This window comes from Cottoperca gobio, chromosome 15 (assembly GCF_900634415.1).
Source record: "Cottoperca gobio chromosome 15, fCotGob3.1, whole genome shotgun sequence".
Taxonomy (NCBI): Eukaryota; Metazoa; Chordata; class Actinopteri; order Perciformes; family Bovichtidae; genus Cottoperca; species Cottoperca gobio.
The window spans coordinates 5075159-5098360 of NC_041369.1; the positions used below are offsets into that span (position 1 = coordinate 5075159).

Consider the following 23202-nt stretch of genomic DNA (forward strand, 5'->3'; position numbering starts at 1 on the left):
GCATTATGGAAATATAACATACAGGAAGCTTTAAAGACCTTAAGGCATAGATTAATTATTCAACCTTCTTGGCAAGACAGACAGCAAATTCAAATAGCCTATTCAATACACTTAACACAAATCAATGTAAAGCTGGTAGTATTTAACATATTTTGACAGTATGTATAAGGTTTTTTTTAAGAAGTGAGTGTTTGCCACTTAAACGTCTCCACATTCTCAACCCAGTTGGGTTGATTATAACATGATTATAACATTTCTCAAACACCGTTGAGTGCAGTTTATTCCTAGTGGGTAAATGAGCAGTGCTTATGGGATATTTGCAGTGATTTTCTCAGATTCAAGATATTACAGAAAGGAGTGGAGGGAAAAAAAGGTTAGTCACTTTGTAAGTACGCCTTCATTTCAGCCAACGTGCAAAATTAAAACAGTCACATGAAACCAACAGAGGGAGGAAAAAAAAAAGCTGTAAGAAACCCTGAACTGTGAAGAAGACACGGTCTTGGTTAACAGCTGAGCAACTGTGTCCTATTTTGGTACTTCTGTTCTCATCAGTGTGAGATATTTCTATCAGAACAAAGCAAGAGTTCAAGGAGAGTGTGAAGCAAATTCTTTTAAAAGATACTGTTGTTGCTCTCTTGCTATGTTTTTTAAATAGCATAACAAAACAAGAAACAACTCCAAATACTCCCAGGATGGAAATAAATACTGTAAAGCTTTCTATTAAATGATCAGGTGTCCAGCGTCTATCTGTTACTTTTGTAATCGTAGGAGACAATCTGTGCAGAGAAGTGAAACAGAGGAGAGACGAAGAACAAGAATCCGTCCTTTCCGTCTTTCCGGTTACACCCAATGTGCTCACATGTTTCACCTCAACTGTGACCCAGCAACTGTAAAATAACAATAAAAGCATTAATATATTCAAGACTAGGCTTTGATCCATTTAAGGCTTCATCTTATTTCATGTCCTCTCAGGTACACCCATAAACACGCCAGGCTTTTGCTTAGTGAAGGGAAATCTAAATACTTCACAACATAACAAATACAAAAAAGATTGAAAAAGGTAGCTGTGATATGTTCTTCAAATATGTTCTGAGATTTTAATCAGATGAATTTATTGCATCTTTTTAGTGTCCTTAGTAAAAAAAAAGAACTTGTACTTTTGACAATATCAGTAAAGGATGTAAAAAGGAAGGGTCCATATCTTGAGTATGAGAGCTAAATAATATCTCCAGTTCTATTTTTCATAATCAGTAAGCTCAATTAAGAACAATTCTTTTTGGCGTGATTTCTGATTGACAAAGCAACATACTCATACTTATTTATGATCGTAGATTGAGAGATCTCCTGCTTTTGATCAAATGTCATCGATTCTGACGGCTCAATAATACTCATTATTTCCTGCTGTCCCTGTTAATAACCTCTGACCTTTGACCCGCTGAGGATAGCCTCTGGGTTAGTTTGGTTTCTGATCACGTGATCATTGGGCTTTTCCCACCATGCAGTCTGATCTCAGAGACTGTCACACATTCTTATGCTCAGCGGTTAACCACGCCCTCATCAATCACCTCTCAAGGACACGCACCTCGTGAGGAAGACTGAATAAATGTCACCTCCATGATGGGAACAACAGGAGTTGCAAAACTTTGTAAAGAACACCTCCTCTCACCTCTGACATCTGCTTTTCAGAATGAGCAATTGCAGATGCCATTCGGAATTCTGATACCGTCTCTGCCACGGGCCGAGGTCCACACAGTCCATTCAGCCTGCCTTCAATTTCAGGCTGGATAAATAACGATCGGTCAAATAGACAAAAAAAGAATAAACCCACTGCTCTCAATAAAAAACATTTAGACGGTCTCCTGAGAACAAAGCATCTGTCACATCCACCGACACAACAGTAAAAAACAACCACTACTGTAAGGACATGCAATATGCTTGTAGCCAATTGAAGTGTGCTTATTTCAAGATTGCATTTGACATCTAAAAAACACTTTCACCATATTATTATATCAATATAGTATTCTGAGCCATAGTTTATATTTTGTTGTTTAAAGTTATTGTTGGATTGTGCAACACCAAAATGAATCTTGTTTATTTGAACCTTTTTTTAATCCAAAGTGTGTAATTCCAAAAAGGAACAGAGTGCAGCACTTCTTTCTCTGACTCAACATTCTACATGATGTGTGTCGTGTAGACTTTCCACGCAGTCTACGAAAAAAGAATCTTAGTTTTCTCAATGAAATGTATTTCCAATCCAATATATATAGATATATATTGTGATACCAAAGTGTTAAATGTGATGCAGTGTATCAGTATGAAAACTGAAAAATATGCCAGCCTTATCTGTTTCTCACAGATTCTTCACACACTGCGGTGGGAACCAATGATGAAGCGGCAAAACAAAAACTAGATTCAGTGCTACTGACCAGAGAACAGTGATGGGCTTTGTTCCTGCTTTGCTCCCATGGGACCAAGTGTGGCTGATGGTAATGGGCTTGTGTCCATATGGGGGGATCCAGGTCATCATGCAACATACGGAGACCCTCCATTAAGAGGACACTTAAGAGACAAATCACATTAAAGGTGTTGCCCCTAGGGGGATTAATAAAGTTCCTGATGGGCTTTTGACTTGAATGCCATGATGAGTGATGATAATTCTTAGCGTGGAGCACCAAGTTCTGCTACAAATTGAGCAACATCATGGAGGGCTTTCAGCTTTACACTCTCTGACCTCTGAGTAAAGGGTTGGTTAAATACCAGAAAAAAAACACATTTTCTCTCTTAACCTTAGTGATATCTATAGCCTCGCTAGATTTCTAGCAATGAAATTCCAACACGTTCTCACTCCCAGCTCATCACATAGGCTATTGACCCTTGGTTAGAACCCTTTGGCAACACACTGTGTAACCCTTTAACCTAATTTTTCAACATGCAGGGTAAAATGAAGTTAAGATAAATCAACGTCGACTTTAGGTTCCACACAAGGCACAAACAGCCGTCTGATGGGTGAAAGTCCTATGTTTGTTTGATCCGACCATCCACCCCAACATCCTGCCTTATGTCACCTAACTCCCTCCTTTACTGCTGTCATAATTACTATAGCCACAAGAGACAGCACTGCACGTTCAAAACTGACAATAGAGGAGTACGTAGAGAGCTATCGTTTGACGTGTAGGGCCACTGACCATGCTGCCTTATTTGACCAGTTGGGAGTGAAAACGCACCTATCACCTCCATTGAATTGGGATTGTGGAGGCAGAAGCATGTCTCAAAGTCAGGACAAATTAGACCAAAATGATCTGCATGGCGCGATACTACCAGTAGAGATTAAGAGATTAAGATAATAGGTTGTGGAATTTGGGAAAACTTTTTTTATGTCATACAAAGAATGCCTTAATCTGGGATCACTGTGTTTCCGTTCCTACCACAAAAGGTGCACAGCTGCAGCACAAATGGTGCAAACACACACACACACTCACATTGTTGGGTTGGGTTATTATATTTGTCAATCAGCTGCCAATTTACCACAACCCTCAGATCCAGTCAGTCAGCCAGCCGGGAAGGAAGGCAGGCAGGCAGTCAGTCGGCCGAGCCAGACGAGGGAACAGCTGGCCGCCACTTTCAACTCACTGAGGCTACCTGGCTTGGCATCAACTGCTAGCGACAGACACATCTCTGCCAAATGCTGCATGTGGCCGGAAGGATAGACAGGCTGTACCCAGAGAGTGAGGTGAAGGAAGGGATAGGGCACGTAACATGCTGTTCAAAGAGGTCAGCCTTGACAAACCTTTGGCTGAGTGTCCTCAAAAGCCTCGCAATCATCCCTCCATCACTGTGGAGCTGGAGGGATGATGGTAAAACGGTTTAATGGCACTAATAAGGCCCGGGGAGACAGGTGACATCATCCTGTAGGTCGATCGGCAACACAGCCACCCAAAAAGGAGTGAAATAGGGGCAGAATTACACCACTGACATTACAATCTGAATTTAACTGTCAACTAGGCAGGGAGACTGGGGCCAACTGACTGTAATAATATTCAGAGCAGTCGCTGTTATAGCCTGTGAGTGTGAGCTTCTAATTGTGAACGAAAGTCTGCATGCATACATCTAAAGATTGACTGAAAGGCAAAGAGTTATTAAGTCGTCTTCTCCGTGTGATTTCAGCCCCTCTGTGATTTCCTCCTCATCAGACAATGTGAGTGTCACCATCAGGTAGAGGAGCGGTGATCACTGGGCTGGACAGAGGTGAAGGCAATCAATAGTTGACTTCAGGGGGCGGGAAAAAGACAGCCATCATAGAGCTCATCATCAGACTGCACGCATACAGCCCTCTGGGAAAATGTATATGATGTAGGACTCATTGAAATGGACTCGGCGCAGTCAGCGCATCTGTCAAAGCGTACCGCATTAAGCCTCTATATGATGCTATATATTATCCCTTTTAAGACATTTACTGTGGCAATTGAGGTTAAGCACGAGGGCTGAAAGGTGAAAAAGGTTGGCAAGACTTGTGCAAGGTAAATCCCCGACAAGGATCTCCTAATTCCCCGCCATGTGCCCCTTTTACAGAGCGATAGAGCTCCTGTGATGACAGCTATTGGGACTCTGGGGAAGACGAAACAGTAAAGAGAGCTTCATTTAAGTACTCACAGTTTTTCCAGCACAGCCAAGCCATAGAAGGAGCCATTCCTCAGCAGGGAGATCTTGTTGTTACTCAGGTTTCTGTTTAGGAGCAAAAGATATGAGGGAGAGACGATGAGGTGAGCATACAGAACAAGTGAATGGAGGTACATTTGTAAATATCACAAAAATAGAGCTGCAGGGGAAGAAATTACTTATTCAAATAGCTGATAAATTGTTTATCCTCTGACTGTCAATATGTTGGCAAGAGATAAGGATTTATGTCTGATGAGATTGCAGCTGTAAATTACTCATCCCCGCCACGTCTCTGTCTTATTTATGGCCATTTGTGTTTAAGATGGATAATGATCCGACCCCCCCCCCCTCCCCTCCCCCCCACATCAGTTTCTACTCCTCCATGTCAAAATATCGGCCTAATAGAAAAGCTTGAAGAAACGCGAGTTCAGCACAATTCAATCATCCATTGCTCACATTACAACAGCAAACAAATCAATAAAACGCACCACAAGGATCTTTAAGTGATGAATAAATATGCAGAGGCGATGCAGTGTCTCCGTTTTGATTATTTCAATGGCAGTTGTTGCTATGTTTCCTTTAAAAAAAAAACTTTTTAAACATGCTGAAGTGGTGAAATGTTCTTTACGTGGTGCATCTTTGTCAGGCAAGATAAGAAAAGTAGTGCTTTGACAGGTCTTCCTGCTGACTGTGTTACTCGCTGACACACACACACACACACACACACACACACACACACACACACAGACACACACACACACACACACACTGGGTTTTGGGACTTGAGCAAAGAGAAGAATGCAATCACATAAATACACACACCAACACTGATATTACTATTATTGTGAGGTCTTTCTGTTTATGGTATTTATTCCCTAACCCCTACTACATAATCCTCAGTATCCAGATTTAACTTTAACCTTTAACCTAACCCACAAAACCTCAATCTTGGAGGAAGGATCATTACAAAATGTGGCGACACACATGCACTGGTCAATTTAGAGAATTTCGGGTATTTTGCGTCCTTAAAATGTATTCCAGACTAGTGGAAAGAGAACATCTAAAATACATAATAAGGTCCATCTGATTAACTTTTTTAATTCCCGTCTTGAGATTTCTTCTGAATTCACCAAAAGTTAGCATTAGATAATGCTCCATTTGCATATTTAAACATAACATTTCAGCAGCTTTTGTTATACAAAAATGAATAACTTAACGTAAATAATCAATTTGGAAAGTTTGATGGTAATATTCAATAGTTTATCTTTTGTACACTATTCACCTGTTGTGACTTGCAATACTTGTCTTTAAGATACGTTTTGTTTAAAATGAGTGTTATTCATAGTCTGAGCTACACCTCCACTTTAATACACCACGTTTCATTGCTTTCTATATTCTCAAGGTTTTTACAGAGGGGTTTCTTCATCGCCTGTTTTTATATAACATTTATTACTAAAATCTTGGCAAACTTTTTTTTTTGGCTGTTGACAGTATTTTCTAATTTATCAAGAGATACAAAAATATAATCAAAATTCCCTCTGTAAAAACCTTTGACATAATATGTCAAAAAAATAAAACAATGATTTTGAACGTGGCTTTATCTAATGTTCAGATTTATTTTCTGGAAATGTATGAAAATTAGCACATATTTAATAACATAATGCCTCATTTGCATATTCAAACAACAATTCTGAAAACTTGTAATACAAGAAACAATTGTCTTAATGTATGTAATCAACTGTCCAAGTTTTACGGTAATATCCATTTGGTGAAATGATCACCCTAATCATCTGGGGGGGTCTCCCGTTAACAGAAAGTGTACCAACACTAGAGCACACACACACACACACACACAGTGCGGCGTTATGATCCCACAGTGACTTGTTAGACCACATAAGGCATGTGTTAACTGCTGCTCGAGAGCAAGAGAGTTGTCCACCCAACTAATAAGTTCCACAATGTTTGTCCAAACACAGTGATGCTACAGGACATTACAGTGCGGTACACCAATTTAAAGACCTTACATAAGAAAACAAATAAATAAGATGCAACTGAATGATATAGAAACAAGGAAAGCAGATATTTTAATTGCAGTCATGAATGAGCACAGGTCTAAAGGCCTCTTTGACTACTACATATTTTGGACCAGTTTCTCTGTCTGAGCTCTTGTGTCTTTTTTTAATTGTGTGTTTAGTTACAAATAGGTTTTTAGAGCTATAAAACCCACTGTGCGTGGCCCAGTAACAAACATCACACAGACAATGTTAGCGTCTAGCTAGTAAATAAAATGGCGTTTATAGCAAACGGAAGAGTTGCTCCGTTTACTGATTAGCTGCTGATATTGTTTGACTGCAACTTTTAGTTTGGACTTCACAGCAGAAACAAAACGGTCATAGCTCGCTCTGCTCTTTGAATAGACAAATCATGGCAGCTAGCAGCAGGATCCACTTTGACAATGCTCGGGTGTGTTTTCGGTGTAACTATGCTGCTCACTAATTAGTCATGAATATTTACATACTTCAGTTATGTAACCGACTTTTAGGGACTTCTTAAGGGCTTTAATACATGTTTTTCATTTTTATTTTCATTTTCATTTCCATGACAGTAGTTGTAGTAGTAGTAGAAATGATAGTTGGTAGTAGCAATGTTAGCAAAGTGCTTTTTAAATTATGGAGGAACATTGAAAATATAAACAGATATTAAACTGCTAATAATCACAACTATTGGTCTCAGTTTTGATGTTCAAAAGTTCATCTTGGCAAAGTCCTCTAAAATCCTGTTTTCACTCTTCTCTCTCCCACACACTCCCACACACTCCCACACACACACGCACACACACACACACACACACACACACACACACACACACACACACACACACACACACACACACACATACACGCACACACACACACACACACACACACACACACACACACACACTCACACACACACGCACACACAATTGCATACAAAGCTGTAAGCTATAGTACAATAGGGTGAGCGGCTACTGATTTATATTGCGCTTATTTTACAGCCCAGATTGACATCATTTCAAATACAGCTCGGGTGGCGTTTCTAGATTTCATATCTGCTAAAATATTGATTGCTCCAACCAGCTCTTAAATCATCCGCTGCAGGGCTGCTCTGTCTCTGTGACGGTGTGGATTTGTGCATGTCCATGTGATCTGCTGGCGAGAGCCCTTCTTTGCATGTGCGATGTCGCGTATCTCCTGTTAGCATATGACCACACACACATACACACACACACACACACTGGCTCAAGGTCAGATCCCTGTCTTCGCCCTCCCCCCACCACCGTCCCATCTTTTTTAAACAAGGTTTTTGGAGTGATTGGTCAGGTTTAGTCAGAGAGGGGTAATTGGGATGTGTCACCGGTCTCTGTGACGACAGAGTGTTCGTTATGGCTGCAGGGAACGTATACTCAATTTTAACACTAGGATTAAGGAGAGGGATCCCACAATGCATTGTGCTGAATGGGCAAATTGGCCAAACTGCTAGGGGAGCACAGCAGAAGTGTGTACACTACAAATGTGTAGACTCACACACAGCACAAACAGACATGCAAATTAAATTCACAAAAAAAACCCTAATATTTGGTTTATTTGGTCACAAGAATATATGTTAATTGTGCTTTTTCCTGGACAAAAGGGACAAGGAAAAATACACTCTGCAGAATTTGCATGTGTGCCAGTATATTTTGATTACAAGCTTGCTTATGCATAGTCTTTGGGGAAAGTACCTATCTCTCCCCAGAGTGATAACAGTTGTCTTGGCACAAGAAGCAGGACTGAAAATAGGAAGTCCCCTCTCAGGCCAGGATGGACACAAACTTGTGTCAGCAAATTCATGTCAACATCCAAAATTGTGTTTACATTTGGGTCTCTACCAAAAGGAAACTTCTAAGAATATTAGTTTCAATTACCTCAGAATTAAACGTATTTACAAAGAACTAGTGGCCAAATCAGTCAGAATGCAAAATATAGTGCTGAGTATGTGCAGGACAAAATCAACAGAGCCTATACAAGAAGCAATGACTAAGCCCTACGTTTCTTAGTTGCAGTTGCGCTGCATGTGAAGCTTTCGTTCTCAGCATAAAGCACATATGCAGTTTACAGTGATAAGACGAACAGATTCACCTCTCATTTGCAAAAAAAACTGTTTGGATTTCATACAGAAGTAAACCAAAGCAGGCTTTTCATTTCAAGTCAACGGCCATGGAATGTATCGGAAGTCATGCTGACTATCCTGAGAATATTTTATCAGCTTTAGCTAGTGTAAGCTAATGCTCATGCTAAAACTCTGTGAGTTAGTTGAAAACTCCATCTTCAGCTGAGATATGAAGTAAGGGGCATCATTGATCATGCACCTAGTACAATATTACTGTATTCTAAATAAATATGTAATTAAAATGGTAAGTATATTTCTTGAAATGAAAACAAAATGTGAAAGGGTTAAAGTTGTAAGACGAAATACAATCGGGCTTCGTTTTGCAACCGGTGGAGTCGCCCACTGCTGGCTTTTAGCAAGAATGCAGGCTTAATGCACTTCTGCATTGGCTTCACTTTACAGGGCCGGAGGCTGCCACTTAGTAGTAAGCAGCAAACAGGAAGCAGACATGTGGGAGCTTGTAAAATTCTGTGCAAAATACCTCTCTTTTCCCACCAATCAATCAGAATAGCTAAGCTGTGTGAGAATGGACCACAAGATTTACAGAAAGCCATTTAGGGAGGCAAGTGAGTAAGCAACAATTCATATGGATTTGTATTGTTGTTGATCTGGATCAATATCCTACTGGGGTTCTGTCAGTTTGGATTCATCTTGACACAAAGCTCTCCGAGAGCAGAAAACTGCAGCAGATATAAGCCAGCATGGAGTCAACTGGACATGGTGAGAAACTACTTTGAAGACTGAACGAGTCATTTTCACAATATTTCACACACAGATTTATTGAAAAATAACCAATGCCCTCATAATAGTTTCAGTTTCTGAGGCCCGGTGGAGTTTATTCTTGTATTTCCAGGGCCTTACAGTATCCCGACAATTTCTGAAAAGGTGTAGCAGCTCTTTTTTAAAGCCACATATGGATGGTGTGATGAAGTGAAGGTAGTCAACACTGAGATCATGAGATAGTAATGCTGTCCCTGTGTTTTGTCCCAGGGGTCCCTTCTGTTCCACAGACCACTGCACCTCCCTCTGCGGACGGACGTCCCAGTCAGGGACAGGCAGCCTCTGTTTGTGCAAACTCAAGCGTGTCCTGTACTATGCTGTGCTGCGCGTATGTGTGTGTGTGTATGTGTGTGTTTGTGTGTGTGCGCGTCTGAATGCCGACCTCTGCATGCCTATCTCTGGCTTCTGCGTAACGTCCAGGAAATCACAGGAAAAACAGAATTGAACATTATGTAAACACCCCACGACAAACTTCTGGAGCGTCCGTCCAACTCTCTATTTACATTATCAATTATGTTCTCTGCGGATAAGCAGCTTTCAATGAGGGAGGATTGCACAGATTCAGTATGGTCTCTGTGGGCTGCAGCAAATGGTTTATGTCATTTGCTTACTGTGTTTCAGTGCCAGCCACAGTCATACGTGGAAACATGCAGGACATCTGACCACAAGTTCAGAGCTGGTACGTGTTGCACTTTCACAATCCTCCCATATGGCAGTGTGAGTTTGGCTTTTCATAAGCTCAAAATTGTATGGTTGCAAAGTTCATGTAGTTTAATACTCACTCTTTTTTACTTCCCATTTTATAAAATCAACATATCCAAAAGGTAAACTTAAGACGAATGTAGAGACTTCACCTTTTTCCAAGTAAGAATGCCAAACATTTTTGGTTCCAGCTTCTCAAATTTGAAGATTTTCTGCACGGCTTGCTCTTATATGATAGGAAACTAGTAAACTGAAACATCTGGGCTGTTGGTTGGACAAAACATGCAATTTGAAGATTTCACCTCAAGCTCTGGGGAGTTGTGATGGTCAATTTTCATTATTTTCTGACATTTTAGAGACAAAGTCACAAAGTCACACTTGCTTCTGTCCTTAAGCTTTGATGATACAGTAGAACTGATTAAACACAGCAAGCAAGACACATATCAATTTGTCCCTAAAACAGGAGCTCTGGCTTTTGTTCCCTCTCCGTGCTTCAGCTTGGATATTTCTGTGAGGTCCAACTAAAAAATCACCGCTCTAAAAACTAGCCGGCTGCCATGCACCAGAGACATCCAACTATATTATTATCGGAGAACAGAATCAAAAATAGCTTCAATGGACGCCCTCCAACACACCAATCATGAGGACCAAGTGGAGAAAACTCACAATGTGAACTATTACAAACATTTGGATCCGCTGGCCTCAACGTTTCTAGCCACTTCTCTTCAAACAGCCAAACCCTCTGTTATTTTAGAAGATCGAGTTACTAGACACAGCTAACCAAAACAACATATTTCATATCAACTAACATTGACCTTGGACAGGAAACAGACATTGCTCTACCTACAGATGTGTGTATTAACCAAAGCTTCACATGGTCTCTAGATGACATCGAGGTAGACATTATTGCTCAGAAGATTAGAGGCTCTTCCAAAGTTTACACTGTAGTTTTACATTGTGTGCCACTGCTGAATATCCTTAATGGTACAAACATGATGGCACCATTCTCTTTCATTTGGTAAAAGATGTTCCAGTGTACACTATGCTAAAGGAGTTAAGAAAGGAAGCAATGAAGCACCATTCCTTAGAGAATTTGACCAGCTCTTATCTTGGCTGCAACTTAGATACTTCAGGGTAATTTCAATCAAAAAAGACTATTCAACCATTCAACTTCCTTCTCTTAACAGGAAGTGGGCAAATGGGAAGCGTGGTCCTGAATAGGGTGACATCACGTCACTCTTACCATATTACTGTAATGTTCTATGTTTACCACCTTAATAATTCTGCATCGGGACCTCCAGTGTCTGGAGCATGCTTGTAAAAAAATTAGGTTAGCAAGGTAAATAGGCTAAGTTTGTTGTTGTAATGTGTCAGATTCATTAAATCAACATTTCGTATATTATTTTGCCAGAAAATATTTCAGACGTCATCTGAACTGTTTAGTTTAAAAAGTTAAACTTAAAAGGGTGTGATAAGTGATTTAAAAGTAGATTCAATAGTGTATTCAGATTCAATAAAATACTATCAAACACTGACCTTAGATTCTTATGTCTCAAGCTCCAAAAACATTAGGAGATAGAGGCTCTCAATACGTTAGACTGTGAAACATTAGTTGATTGTCATGCAGCTCAAACGATGTAAGGTAGATGTTTAAAATGGTAAGCACATTTAAGGACAATTTCTTATAACCCTAAAGTGACCTGTAACTACTTGGCTGGAGTCCTAAGTGATCAGAGTGTCTGGCTCACCATGTGATGTAACCACAGAACATCGATTGAGCTGAACAACATTTGGATGAGATGAGGTAGCATTGTGAATGACAAACATACAAGCTGACACATGTAAACACTTACATATACCCCCATCCCTGATTCAAACACAGCATGCATACACACACAGACAGGCACACGGCGCTGGGAAAAGCCTGCCAAGGGTCCTGTGAGACAGGCAGGAGACCTAATGTGCGTCCCACTGTGATCACACTCTGCAACAGAAGCAACACACATCAGGGTTTTAATCACCTTGTTTTACAATGAGTTTAAAACAGGGAGAAGACAACAAGATGTGGGTTACCCTCCAATGCTCTCAAATTTATGACCCTTCAAGTAACTTATATTTAGTCAGCGGTGTAGGAAGGAGACAAGGATAGCAGAGCAGAGAAGTATTCTTGGCGGACACTGTATTTATCTTTACCTAATATTTTTAGATGGTAAGTCTGGGTTTCGACACATTCTTGGTTTGTCAAGGCTGCAGCACAATTTACTGACTCCTATCCTACGGTCATGAACTCATGATCAGTGAATCATTATTGCCTTAAGAAAAACTGATAAGCTGTTTCTATAAAGCACGCCACATGAGCTGTAGTTACAGAGCTTTTCAGATGGCCAATCTGAAGGCCAGCGGACCCGCACCATCTCTGAGTGATGTATCAATACACATCTACAGAAGCCCGGAGGAAACCTTGACAAGATACTAACCCTTTGCTGGTAAAGAGATTAATCAATAGCTGCTTATTAAGGAGGCTGGCGGCTTCCAACATGCAGCAACATTACGGATTGGCCCTGACCTGACGGTGCTTGAGCACACGGATAACTCAAGGGCAAATGTTCTTGGCTTTAGCTATCGCAGAGTGCAAAGTGCCGGGGTTCTAAAAGTATTACACCCTCTGGAGCTTAGCCGACTGATATTGGAGAGTGCACTCATCTAAAGATGAACCTTTTGCTTTCTTTAAATCTTCCATATCACTGGAGATAAGCGGTGGAGAAGCTAACAGAGGGACAGAGAGAGAAAGGGAGATTGGCATGACTTGCCACAGCGTGAGATGTTAGATACAACATATTCTATCAGGGTCATTTTGGTCACATCAAAGATTATCTGCCAGTTCTCTATGTATATGTGTGACATATCATTTAACGCATTTAACACTCTCTACGTGTGTGCCCTCACAGGGTTTGTTAGCGAGCTAATGCACAGGAGAATCTGGATGGGCTATGTGTGTATGTCAATGAAATATTCATGCAGAAGTACTCAGAACTCTGAAGAGGGTAGAGCACAAACAGCACCTCGGCAGACGAGAAAAAAGCCCCAGAGGAACAACAGCGAGGGAAAATGAGAGGGAATAAGAGGAGGGGAGATACACAGGATTATATTTATAGCTATACAAAAAAATAAGATGAGAGAATGCAGAAAGCCATTTTAGGAATATAAAAAAATAAGAAAATGAGTTGTTTTCTGCCATGCCAATGTTTGTTCATGAAGATGCACACAGATCAATAGCCTCTGACTCTTTTGATCATGCTATATGAAGATGATATCAAACTGTCCACCTACAGTGCAGCAGCACATGATGTAAAACCACAAGATATTTTAGAGCCAAGCTTCTTGTGGTGTCTGCTGGGTCTTTCTCTACCCTGGCATGATGACTGACATGTTGTTGCAGGGGTTTATAGTCGGCCACGGCCCCGTCCTTATCACTTCACTCTAGACACCGCAAACAGCCCCTCCTCTCTGTCTCTGAAAGGATGATGATGATGATGAGGGTCCGCGGAGCAGGCTACTTCATGTCAAACACCTACAGATTTGGGTTCAGCCAAGATTAAATGCCCTTATTTTCTCACGTTTCCAAAAGGAGACAACCAGGTTTTGGATGAGCTTAGCGTGCTTCCATCAGAGAATATACACAGCAGCTGCACGTCAAGTTTATAAGAAGCATTACATCTCTCCTGCAACAGTTGATTTCAGTGCAATAAAAAGTTGAAAATATTATATTTGATGAATTCTGAAAGCCGTAATTATCAGATACTGTTACATTATTGTAGAAATAAAATGGAGTTTTGATTTATTTAGTCAGCAAAAACTACAACCAAAACTATTCGTCTTTTTTTCCTAGTAGAAAACAAAATTACATCTAAGTAAAAACTAACCTTTGAAAATTAAAACTAAGACAAAATGTATTACAATTTTCATCACCAAAATGTAAACAAAACAAAATGAACAAATTAATGTTTTGAATGTACATGTAATGAATGTACTGTATTGCAGTTTTCTTCAACGACTTGCGCGCATCTGTGGAATCGCACATTGTAGCTTATAAGACTGATCCTCAGCTGCCAGAAACCTTTTCTCACTAGTTAATTTAACCGCTTGGCCTGTGGCCAGTTCTTGGAAACAGAATAATGACTAAAGCACATGCACAATCCCAATACAAATTACAGAAGAAGTGGCCACTAAACAGCTGGAATAAACCATTGGAGCTTTCTTGCTAAAAACAACTGCCTGCTGCAGACGAAAAATACTATTGTGCAGCTATTTGCATAAACATTAGTGGTTGTGTCGGTTGCAGCGAGGGAGAGAAAGCCAAGAGGAGAGGGAGAGACCCCTGTTGTTGGAGCCATGGATTGGGTATTACAATATAATATATTTGAAAAATGTTCTTGCTTTTTCCCTGACGGTCTAAATTAGTCGCTTATATTTATCGTTAGTAGTAAGCTCTAAGGAAAAAGCTGGTTGTCTTCATGACCACTAATACCACTTGAAAAGTTGTCTATTGCCACTTGTGTCTAAATCTTCTGTTTGATGTTCACTAAAGGGATATTACTGCAATAATATCATCCAAGGTGTATGCTGCTAATACCAAGTATGATGAAAAAATCTAAATGTGACTACAACTAATATAGATTTTTGTCAAAAGACTAAATCAATATGAAATTGACACTGCTGTTTCTTGCACAAATTAATCTTGATTGCAAAACAGGATTGTACTCCTCTGTGTTTAATAAGTGTAAATAAAAGAGAAAGTGAATTCAAACCCCACACATTGGGCTAGCTACCCTCAGCAGCTAATAGTATGGTTAGGGTGAGGGGTTAGGGTTAATAGGGTTAGGGTTAGTCCGAAGAAATTATAATCAAATGATGCAACCGGGTCTGGTAGCAACACAACAACTCAGTGAGGGAGAAAACAGCAGCATGTTGTCGTACTTTATAAGAAGTTTGTGAGAACTTTATAAGTTTTCAGTTATGTAAGAGCACAGTGTGTTTCTCTTTGCATGCAGTTTCCAGCCGTGAAGAGACACCGAGGCTCAGCTACAATCAGCTGCTACTGTGCGACGAGCATCTCCCCGACCAAACAACCTGTTAGTGGCAGTCACATCATCTCAATCAAACATTTCCCATCCCCACTTTCCCAGCGTCCTCTCTGTCAGTCCCTCTATTCTTCTAATGGCTCTTTCACTGCCTCTCCACGTCTATCTCCCATCTTTACTCTATCCCCTTGTCTCTTCCACAATCTGTCCCTCCTCTCCCCTGGACAAGCGGTGTGTCCTCCTGTTAGAGCACTGCCTGAGACAGGTGTCACCTACAATTTCAGTTGCTACTCTGCAGAGGGGCAGTGCCTCTGCTGCTGCTCGGCAGCATTGAAACTATTACACCAGAGGTCAACAGAGCTGTCAGGTCGAGCTCCAAACTCCTCAACTCCCCCATGGACGATAAGGGAAACAGTCGGAGATGTTAATCCAGGAAGTTGTGCTGGACAGACAGTTACTGACAAACTCTTCCGTACACATTTTTACATTTCTTATTTATGCTAATGTTCTTTTATTATCTTGTTAAGTAGTGTTTCTTGGCATTTGCAAGGCGCTGCATTATCGCAAGCTTTATTCCCCATTAACATTTTATAGATGCAATAATAAAAAGGCAAAAAGAAAAGTAACAAAGCCCAGTGTGTGTGGCTTTAATTAGAGGTGGCATTTGGATCTGGGTGAGTGTACTCGAACGTGACACAGTGTGCTTGAGTCGTCATTGAGGAAATGGCTCTACAAGGAGCTCATGGTCTAACGTAGATGGTGAGATCAGGGGAGAAGAGAGCATGCCGGGGGACATTTGGGAGGTTTGTTGTGCAGTCTACAGGGAAAGATCGGTATGTGCATACTTCCCCTGATATATCTGTTTATTTGCACAGCACATCTAAACAAAAGAGCGAGCAGGGAGGCCACTTCAGCCTGACAAAGGTCACATTTCCTAACGCAGGAAAACTGCTTCCTGGCCAGCTAGGGCTCGGCTGTCGGATTTAGTTCACCAAGGAATTGGACGGAGTGAGGAATAGGCTTATTTGTACTGGTCTAATCACAACACAGCATGTCTTAAGTGAACTGAGGAAAAGGTGTCATTCTGTGAGAGCGATGCTAGTTTGATACCTACTGTATACCTTTATGGAAAACTTGAAGTCTTAGTTTATCTTTATAGAACAATTTAAAAATGTAACTTTGTAAGTACCTGCAAGCTACAAAAACAGCCCCACTTTTATGAATGTTGAAAACAATACATTCCCCCACTTAAAGGAACAAAAGCACCTCTGCCTACAAACACCACTCCAAATAAATTGCAGTTAGCAAAGTGCTGCAATTAATCAACTGTGCTCTTATTTCAGAATGAGCAGCCGACTGTAACTTGTCAAGGGCTTTTACATTTAGTATTTGCTTTTACACTCCGAAGGCAGATCTCAAGTATCCAAGAATAAAAAAACGGCCTATTAATCTAGCAGTCAATGTGTGCACCTGCAGAGAGAGGGGGGACGTGTGGGGAAAGTTATCAACCCCTCGAGTGTTTGAAGTGCTATTTCATCTACAAGAGAGGCGCACATGAATACTAAGAGAGGTTTCTCAAAGTCCCTGTCGAAGCGCAAGATCTACGTTTGAATAACTTTGAAAACAATGCAAATAATATCCATAAAGAGCATGGTGAAAAGCAAAAGATGTATGCGGAGGGGGCAAGTGTAACAACATAAGAAAGGTGAGTATGTATGTTTGTGTCTTGCACAGGGACGGTGGTTTTTAAAATGACCCCTAACGGTCCAAAGGCACATTTAAGTTTTCTGTAGTAAGAGCTAGATTTGACAAGGACTTGCGATGCAGACATCATGGATGCAAGATAAATATCGTGTTCATCCCTTTGTACATGAGAAAACGTGTTCTGGTCCTCACCAGCGACAAGAATAGAAATACACACTAGCTTAGCTTATTTACTTAGTTTATTGAGAACTGGTTAAGTCCTGATACCCCACCAGTAAACACTACCTTTTTGGAGATGTGTGTTATTGTTTCTGATGCTTTGTTATGCGTGACTGGTTGTTGTGATTTCTTCTGTCAGGATTTCTTGCAAAACAAATCTGATCCAAATGACATTCGATTAAAGGTTATAGAATAATAATGGTCTTAATTGTCCATAAATCTGTTGATTAGTTTGTCCATAATTCTGAAAGACAGAGGTGACATCTTCAAACATCTGATTTTGTCTGACTGATAGTCCAAAACATATTCCATTTAAAAATGTTTTACAACACAGAAAAACAGTAAATCCTCACATTTTCGAAAGGTAGTGAATATGGCCTGAACTTGACTCTTAAAGGTTCATTGTGTAATTCTGAACCACTTGCTCCAAAGAAATATGGGGCAGTACTTCACCTCTAAACTGGGTTAATACGATCTCTGATGTTTATATTTTAGTCGTAGTAGTATGGCATATTTGTTGTATTATAATGTATTCCTTATATGGTGTATTGCATTTACTCCTGTGTAATGCCTGTCAGTCAGTCAGAGGGCAAGAAGCACTGATGTCAACCTGGGCTGTAGTCTGTGTGACGTTACGTTAGTTTGTTCATTGGACTCAATCCAAAATGTCAGAAACTAGAAATCGACCGGCATATTAGTCTCGTCTTCCCGGTGGCGGCGCAGTCAGGAGAGCAGCCTGCCGGGGGAGCAGGGAGGTCGGCAGAAACGGCACTCTGCCGCCGCCGGCTCCGACAGCAGCTGAAGAGACTTGAGCTCAGCCAGAACAAACCCCAGCAGTCACAGCGGGCTGCTGGAGCTGTGTAACGGCAGAAACAAGGAGTGTGCAGTTCCCCGGTGCTTTAGATGAACTCGAGCTAACTGCTAACTGAAGCTATCCATTTCCCAGGGCTGCAGACAGCTATACACTCGGAGAAACAGCCTCCTGGCAGCTGTGAGGGTGAAGCGAGGGCTCGGGTCGTTTCTGCCACTTTGAATGTAATCCAATAAACAAACTATAAAACAGGAACATGGTTGTAAGTGTATTAATTTACAAGAGAGTGAGGCAGCTGTACTTCTTCTCCCTCTGCACTGAGGGCAGACTGGAGTTGCAGTGACTCACTATCACCTCTAGAGGAACAAGTGATATTACAGACGGGACGGAGCGCAGCTAGTCAGTTAGATGCTAATTTCAGTAGATATCTCAACACAACACATAGACGTCTTTGACATAACGTCAACACTGTTTATTCATATTCTGTTGATAATGTTCGTTTATATATATATGTATAAACAAGAATATGTTTTCATGGTTTAAATTTAAATCCCGGCATATTTTACACATTGAATCTTTAAACAATGATGATCAGTGTTGTTGGCAGTTCATTTTCTGTTGATTGACTAATCACTTAAATGACTAAATGTTTCAGGTTCTATAGACAGGGACATAATTATTTAATTATAGTTAATCAGTATCCATAATATTATTAATTTTGATTGGTTTGATTGTGTTTGATTTAAAAAGAAAAAAGTGTAAAACACAAGAGTTTCAAAAAGGTTGTTTGTAAAGTTCTACAATGATAAAAAAGTCTACTTTGTGTTTTCTTTTATTTGCTTTATTATAGTGATTCTATAAAATGGTTGCTGGGGTGTGCACTTCAGGTGAATTAAGTGACTGTATTGTGCTATTTTAAGCTATTGGTACCAGTATGGACCTATAATATTTCTGTAGTATATTCTTTAGAATATAAGGTGCAGATTATTGATTTATTTGATTTGTGTGGCACTTTCTAAAACTCATTTGTCTTGGATAAAAGACTTTCTGATGAATTGTGTCAAAGCTCTTTAACCTTGTGAAATCAATTTATAACACTTAATACTTTCAGGTCTCTTAACTGGGATTTAATGATCTCCAGGGGCCCTTTAGAGAGCGCCAAGGCCCCCAAGAGGAGACAGGTCCGGACCAATACATACAAAAAGATCACATTTTCATGGTACAGAAGAGAGCTATAAAAAGTGTACAACAAACATATTATTGATAGACTCACATGCTCTTGAATTTAGAACGTTGATTTGACTTTAAAGCTGCACAATTAATGTATGAAGCACAAGTTCAGATCTTTCAGACTGTATCCAGAAGTTTTTCCAAATGAGAGTGAGTTACTATGAACTAAGTTTACAAAAACAGTAAAAGGAGTACATTTGTATAATTGATTAGAAAAATAAATGAAAATGTGTAATACATTAAATAGATGTAAAACAATAAAGAAAATAAAAAAAATAATGATTGTGAGACTGAGGTATGAACACTAGTGTGTATATGAATTTGGGATTTAATTGGATAAATTAGATATTTAATATACATATATTTTATTTTGTTTCTGTCTTTCATTTTCAGGGTATATATTTAATAAGAATTAAAGTATTGAATGTAAAAAGGGAAGGCGTAATAAGTTAAGGCCTCAGCCTACACCTTTTCGGTCAGTAGGGGAGACCGGGGTTGGTTGACACATCTTTCACTCTCTGCTGTATTTGTCTTGCATAGTTTATGTTAAAATATTCTAACAAGCAGCAAATTCAAGGTTAAGGTCTCATCTATACATAAATATGTTTTAATGTACACAAATGTTTTCTAAAATGAGGTGATTTTTTATTAAAGTCATGTTGTGAATTTGTGCCAACCAGCCCCATCACGAGGTTGGTTGGCACATGTTATGGTGGTAAAATATAGAACCAAACAACATTTTGAATTAATTACTTTTGCCATTGACCATTAACAAATAATAATAATTGATTTATAATACAAACGTTGCTTTTAATCTTTTAAAACAGTTTTTAATTTCTAAAAATACCCCAGCAAAATATACATTAACAGTTACATTAATGGGACATGTGCCAACCAACCCCGCTCACATTTGACCCAACTTTGTGATGAAATTATGTAAACCAGCTGCCATCACACATCACAAACTTTCAAATCTCACATCATAATGTATCTGATTCTTATGTCTATTAACTAGAAGTAACCTCTATCTGAGCACAATTGTATAATACCTTCAGTCCAAAATATACTTTATTTACTTTCAATATGAAAGAAGTTTGTGAGGTCCAGGTGCAGATGAGTGCAGGTCAAGAAAGAAAACATTTTGATATTCCAGTTTTGTTTCTGTGGACCAACAGTTGTGTGCCAACAGACCCCAGTCTCCCGTTGCCTTGGTTTGTCTTTATTTTGAAAGTATATATATACCCTTATCATTATTTATTTAACATTTTTTACAAGTGTATTTTAGCTGTATAAGTTAAAAATGACCGAAATAAACTCAACAAAAATCAGTGTCCTAATTTCAGAAAAGAAATCAACCATGGACTTCAAATAGTTAATGTATATGATCCAACACAACATACAAATCTAAAAAGTGTCCAAAGTGTGGTTTGACTCCCTGTGACATATATGCTCCTATACTTTTATATAGGTGTTGGCAGTAGTAGTGTCTAAAGCTACTCACAGGGACACGGTTCTGTTGGGTAAGAAGCTGGGCTGCAGTGTGTCCATCAGCTCCACATCATCACACACAACTTTGACTCGGACGTGCTGCCTGCTCAGCTCCTTCGACCTCTCCGCAGAGCAGTGACAGCTGTCAACGATCAGATCCGGGCAGTTTCTGTTGCTCAGGCTGGACTCCCACAGCCCGACTATTACGCACAGTAAAGTCAGCGCTCTCATGATGGACTGAGATTCTTACACGCTCCTTTCAAGTTATATCCTCCCAGCTTCTGTGACAAGTCGGGACCATTTCACGTTGCCTTCCGTCACATTAAAGCACAGCCTGTGATCGAGGCTGTTGTCCAGATCTGAAAGCCCCGCTGGTCACCTGCTGCGTCCCCCAAACAAACTTTCAGCGATACTTTTGCGATTAAACCCGAGAGTGAAGAAAATCACCAGGGGTGTGAAACGCTTTATCTTTCCCATTCTGTGTTATAACACGTCCTCCAAACTGTGTTCTGTGCTGTGACATGCTGGAAAACTTCCAACGGCGCGCTTGTCAAGTCCGGATAAACTTTACTACGACACATCCTTTCCAAGCGGCATCATGAATGATGGAATATGTAGTTGAGGTAGAGAATCGTACCTGTTTGAGCTACTGCATGCCGTGTTGCCATTCACTCCTATCATCCTATTCTTGCGCCCTAGGACTTGTTGCGCAGAGTCCCTCCCCGCCACCAACTCTGCCTCCTAGGAAATGTTAAAGATTTGTGGTATCGTAGAGTTAGATGTTGTTTTATGGAATCTGAGTCAACAGTACATCTCTCCCGGTATTGTTGTGTTGTTTCTGCCTTTTGGAGGAAGGTTCAAAAGATGTGGAATAAAATGAAGCTGTACTTCAACCACGTGATTGGGTGATGTTACAGAGTTAGTTATATTACTAATCTGATTGTTTTGTTAGGGAAACGATTTATTCTGATGTAGACTCCCTGGATAAATAATCGATTTTAAAAGTTTACGAAAGTTATAAGAAGTTTTACTTTTTTATGTTTTATCAAAGATAATAAGTGTAGAGTTTAAAATAATTGCTTTTTACCCTCAGAATCAATCAATGTTTTCCATATAATTAAATGAATTGTATATGAAAGATCCAGCTTTTCTTTCTTTTGTTATTCAATTATTTATAATTTCTTCACGTTTGTGTTTATTAAGATGAATGTTTTTTTTTGTGTGATTTCGTTTTGTATTTATTGTTTTGTTTGTGTTTTAGTGACTTATTTCATGTTTTTGTTAATACAAAACAAAGAAGTCCCTCCCCGCAGCGTCTTGAAAGACTCAAGCGTGGGATTCTCAACGTTTCATATCCCAAACGGGGCTACTGACACCCATTTGATAAGATGTGATATCAATAAACCACAACAGAGAACACTGATTCCTTTCATTCCTCTGACATACCTGATAGATTCCTGGGAAGGGAAACAGTTTTCACAAGATGAAATGAAACTATTCACTGCGTCACTCCCAAGGGTCACTGAAGGTCCCTGGGTCCCACTTTGGGATCTGCAGCAGTTCGCTGCATTTGTCAGGCAAGATTTCTCACACACAAACATTTACACGACACGATGAAAAGTGCTTGTTTTATTCTCTCCATTTACTCCGGAACAGCTGCAAACAAACTGTATCCACTTTCTGTGGCCTGGAAATGATGTAAACCTTGAATCACTTCTGAATCACTACGATACTCCGAGAACTGTTTCATAACAAGTCTAGTTATAATATTCCTATAAGGATTCATATGGAAAACCTACATTTGCAATCACATACATATTGTTCTTTTATTCAAGTGTCCTCCAAAATGAAATGTGAAAAAATGAGGGCTGTCAAGCAATTAAAAAAATAATAATTAAAAGCTTTGTGATTAATTAATCTAAATGAATCGCATATATCAATATTTGCTGTGAGAAGCATTTCAAAATAGCATTGGAAGATGAGTGAATCAATGATTAGCATTATAAACTTAAAGGTTATAAAATGTATTTTATTTCAATACAATTTCTCCCATATGTTGTTTGCTACAATTATCTTAGACAACACAGATCATCAGTTTGACATAAAGTGCAATTTCAAATTGGGCATAAAATCTTTCATTGCACAATAAACAATATCTTTAAAGGTTGTGTCATTTTAATTATCTGTAAAGCCTCCGTTAGCCCCCTGTCCTCTACCATCTGCAGTCCATTGCAATACATTTGATGATGGAGTTGTTAATGTGTCTCAGGTAGACCGACTCATTCTGCGTCTGAACGCCGGATCGAGGGATGACGAGACGGGTCGCTCACTTTAGCATCA

At 39.7% G+C, this 23202-nt stretch overlaps 1 protein-coding gene across 1 annotated transcript in view; it reads right to left on the reverse strand.

The window, feature by feature from the left end:
• adgra1b (adhesion G protein-coupled receptor A1b) overlaps positions 1 to 21605 on the reverse strand; it is a 195817-nt gene extending 174212 nt beyond the window's left edge. The window contains exons 1-2 of the mRNA XM_029449473.1: positions 20876 to 21605; positions 4651 to 4722 (exon numbers count right to left, since the gene is read on the reverse strand). Coding sequence (XP_029305333.1) covers positions 4651 to 4722; positions 20876 to 21093 — 290 coding nt within the window. The 5' untranslated portion in view covers positions 21094 to 21605. The remainder of the gene's footprint in view (positions 1 to 4650; positions 4723 to 20875) is intronic.
• Positions 21606 to 23202: the final 1597 nt, after the last annotated feature.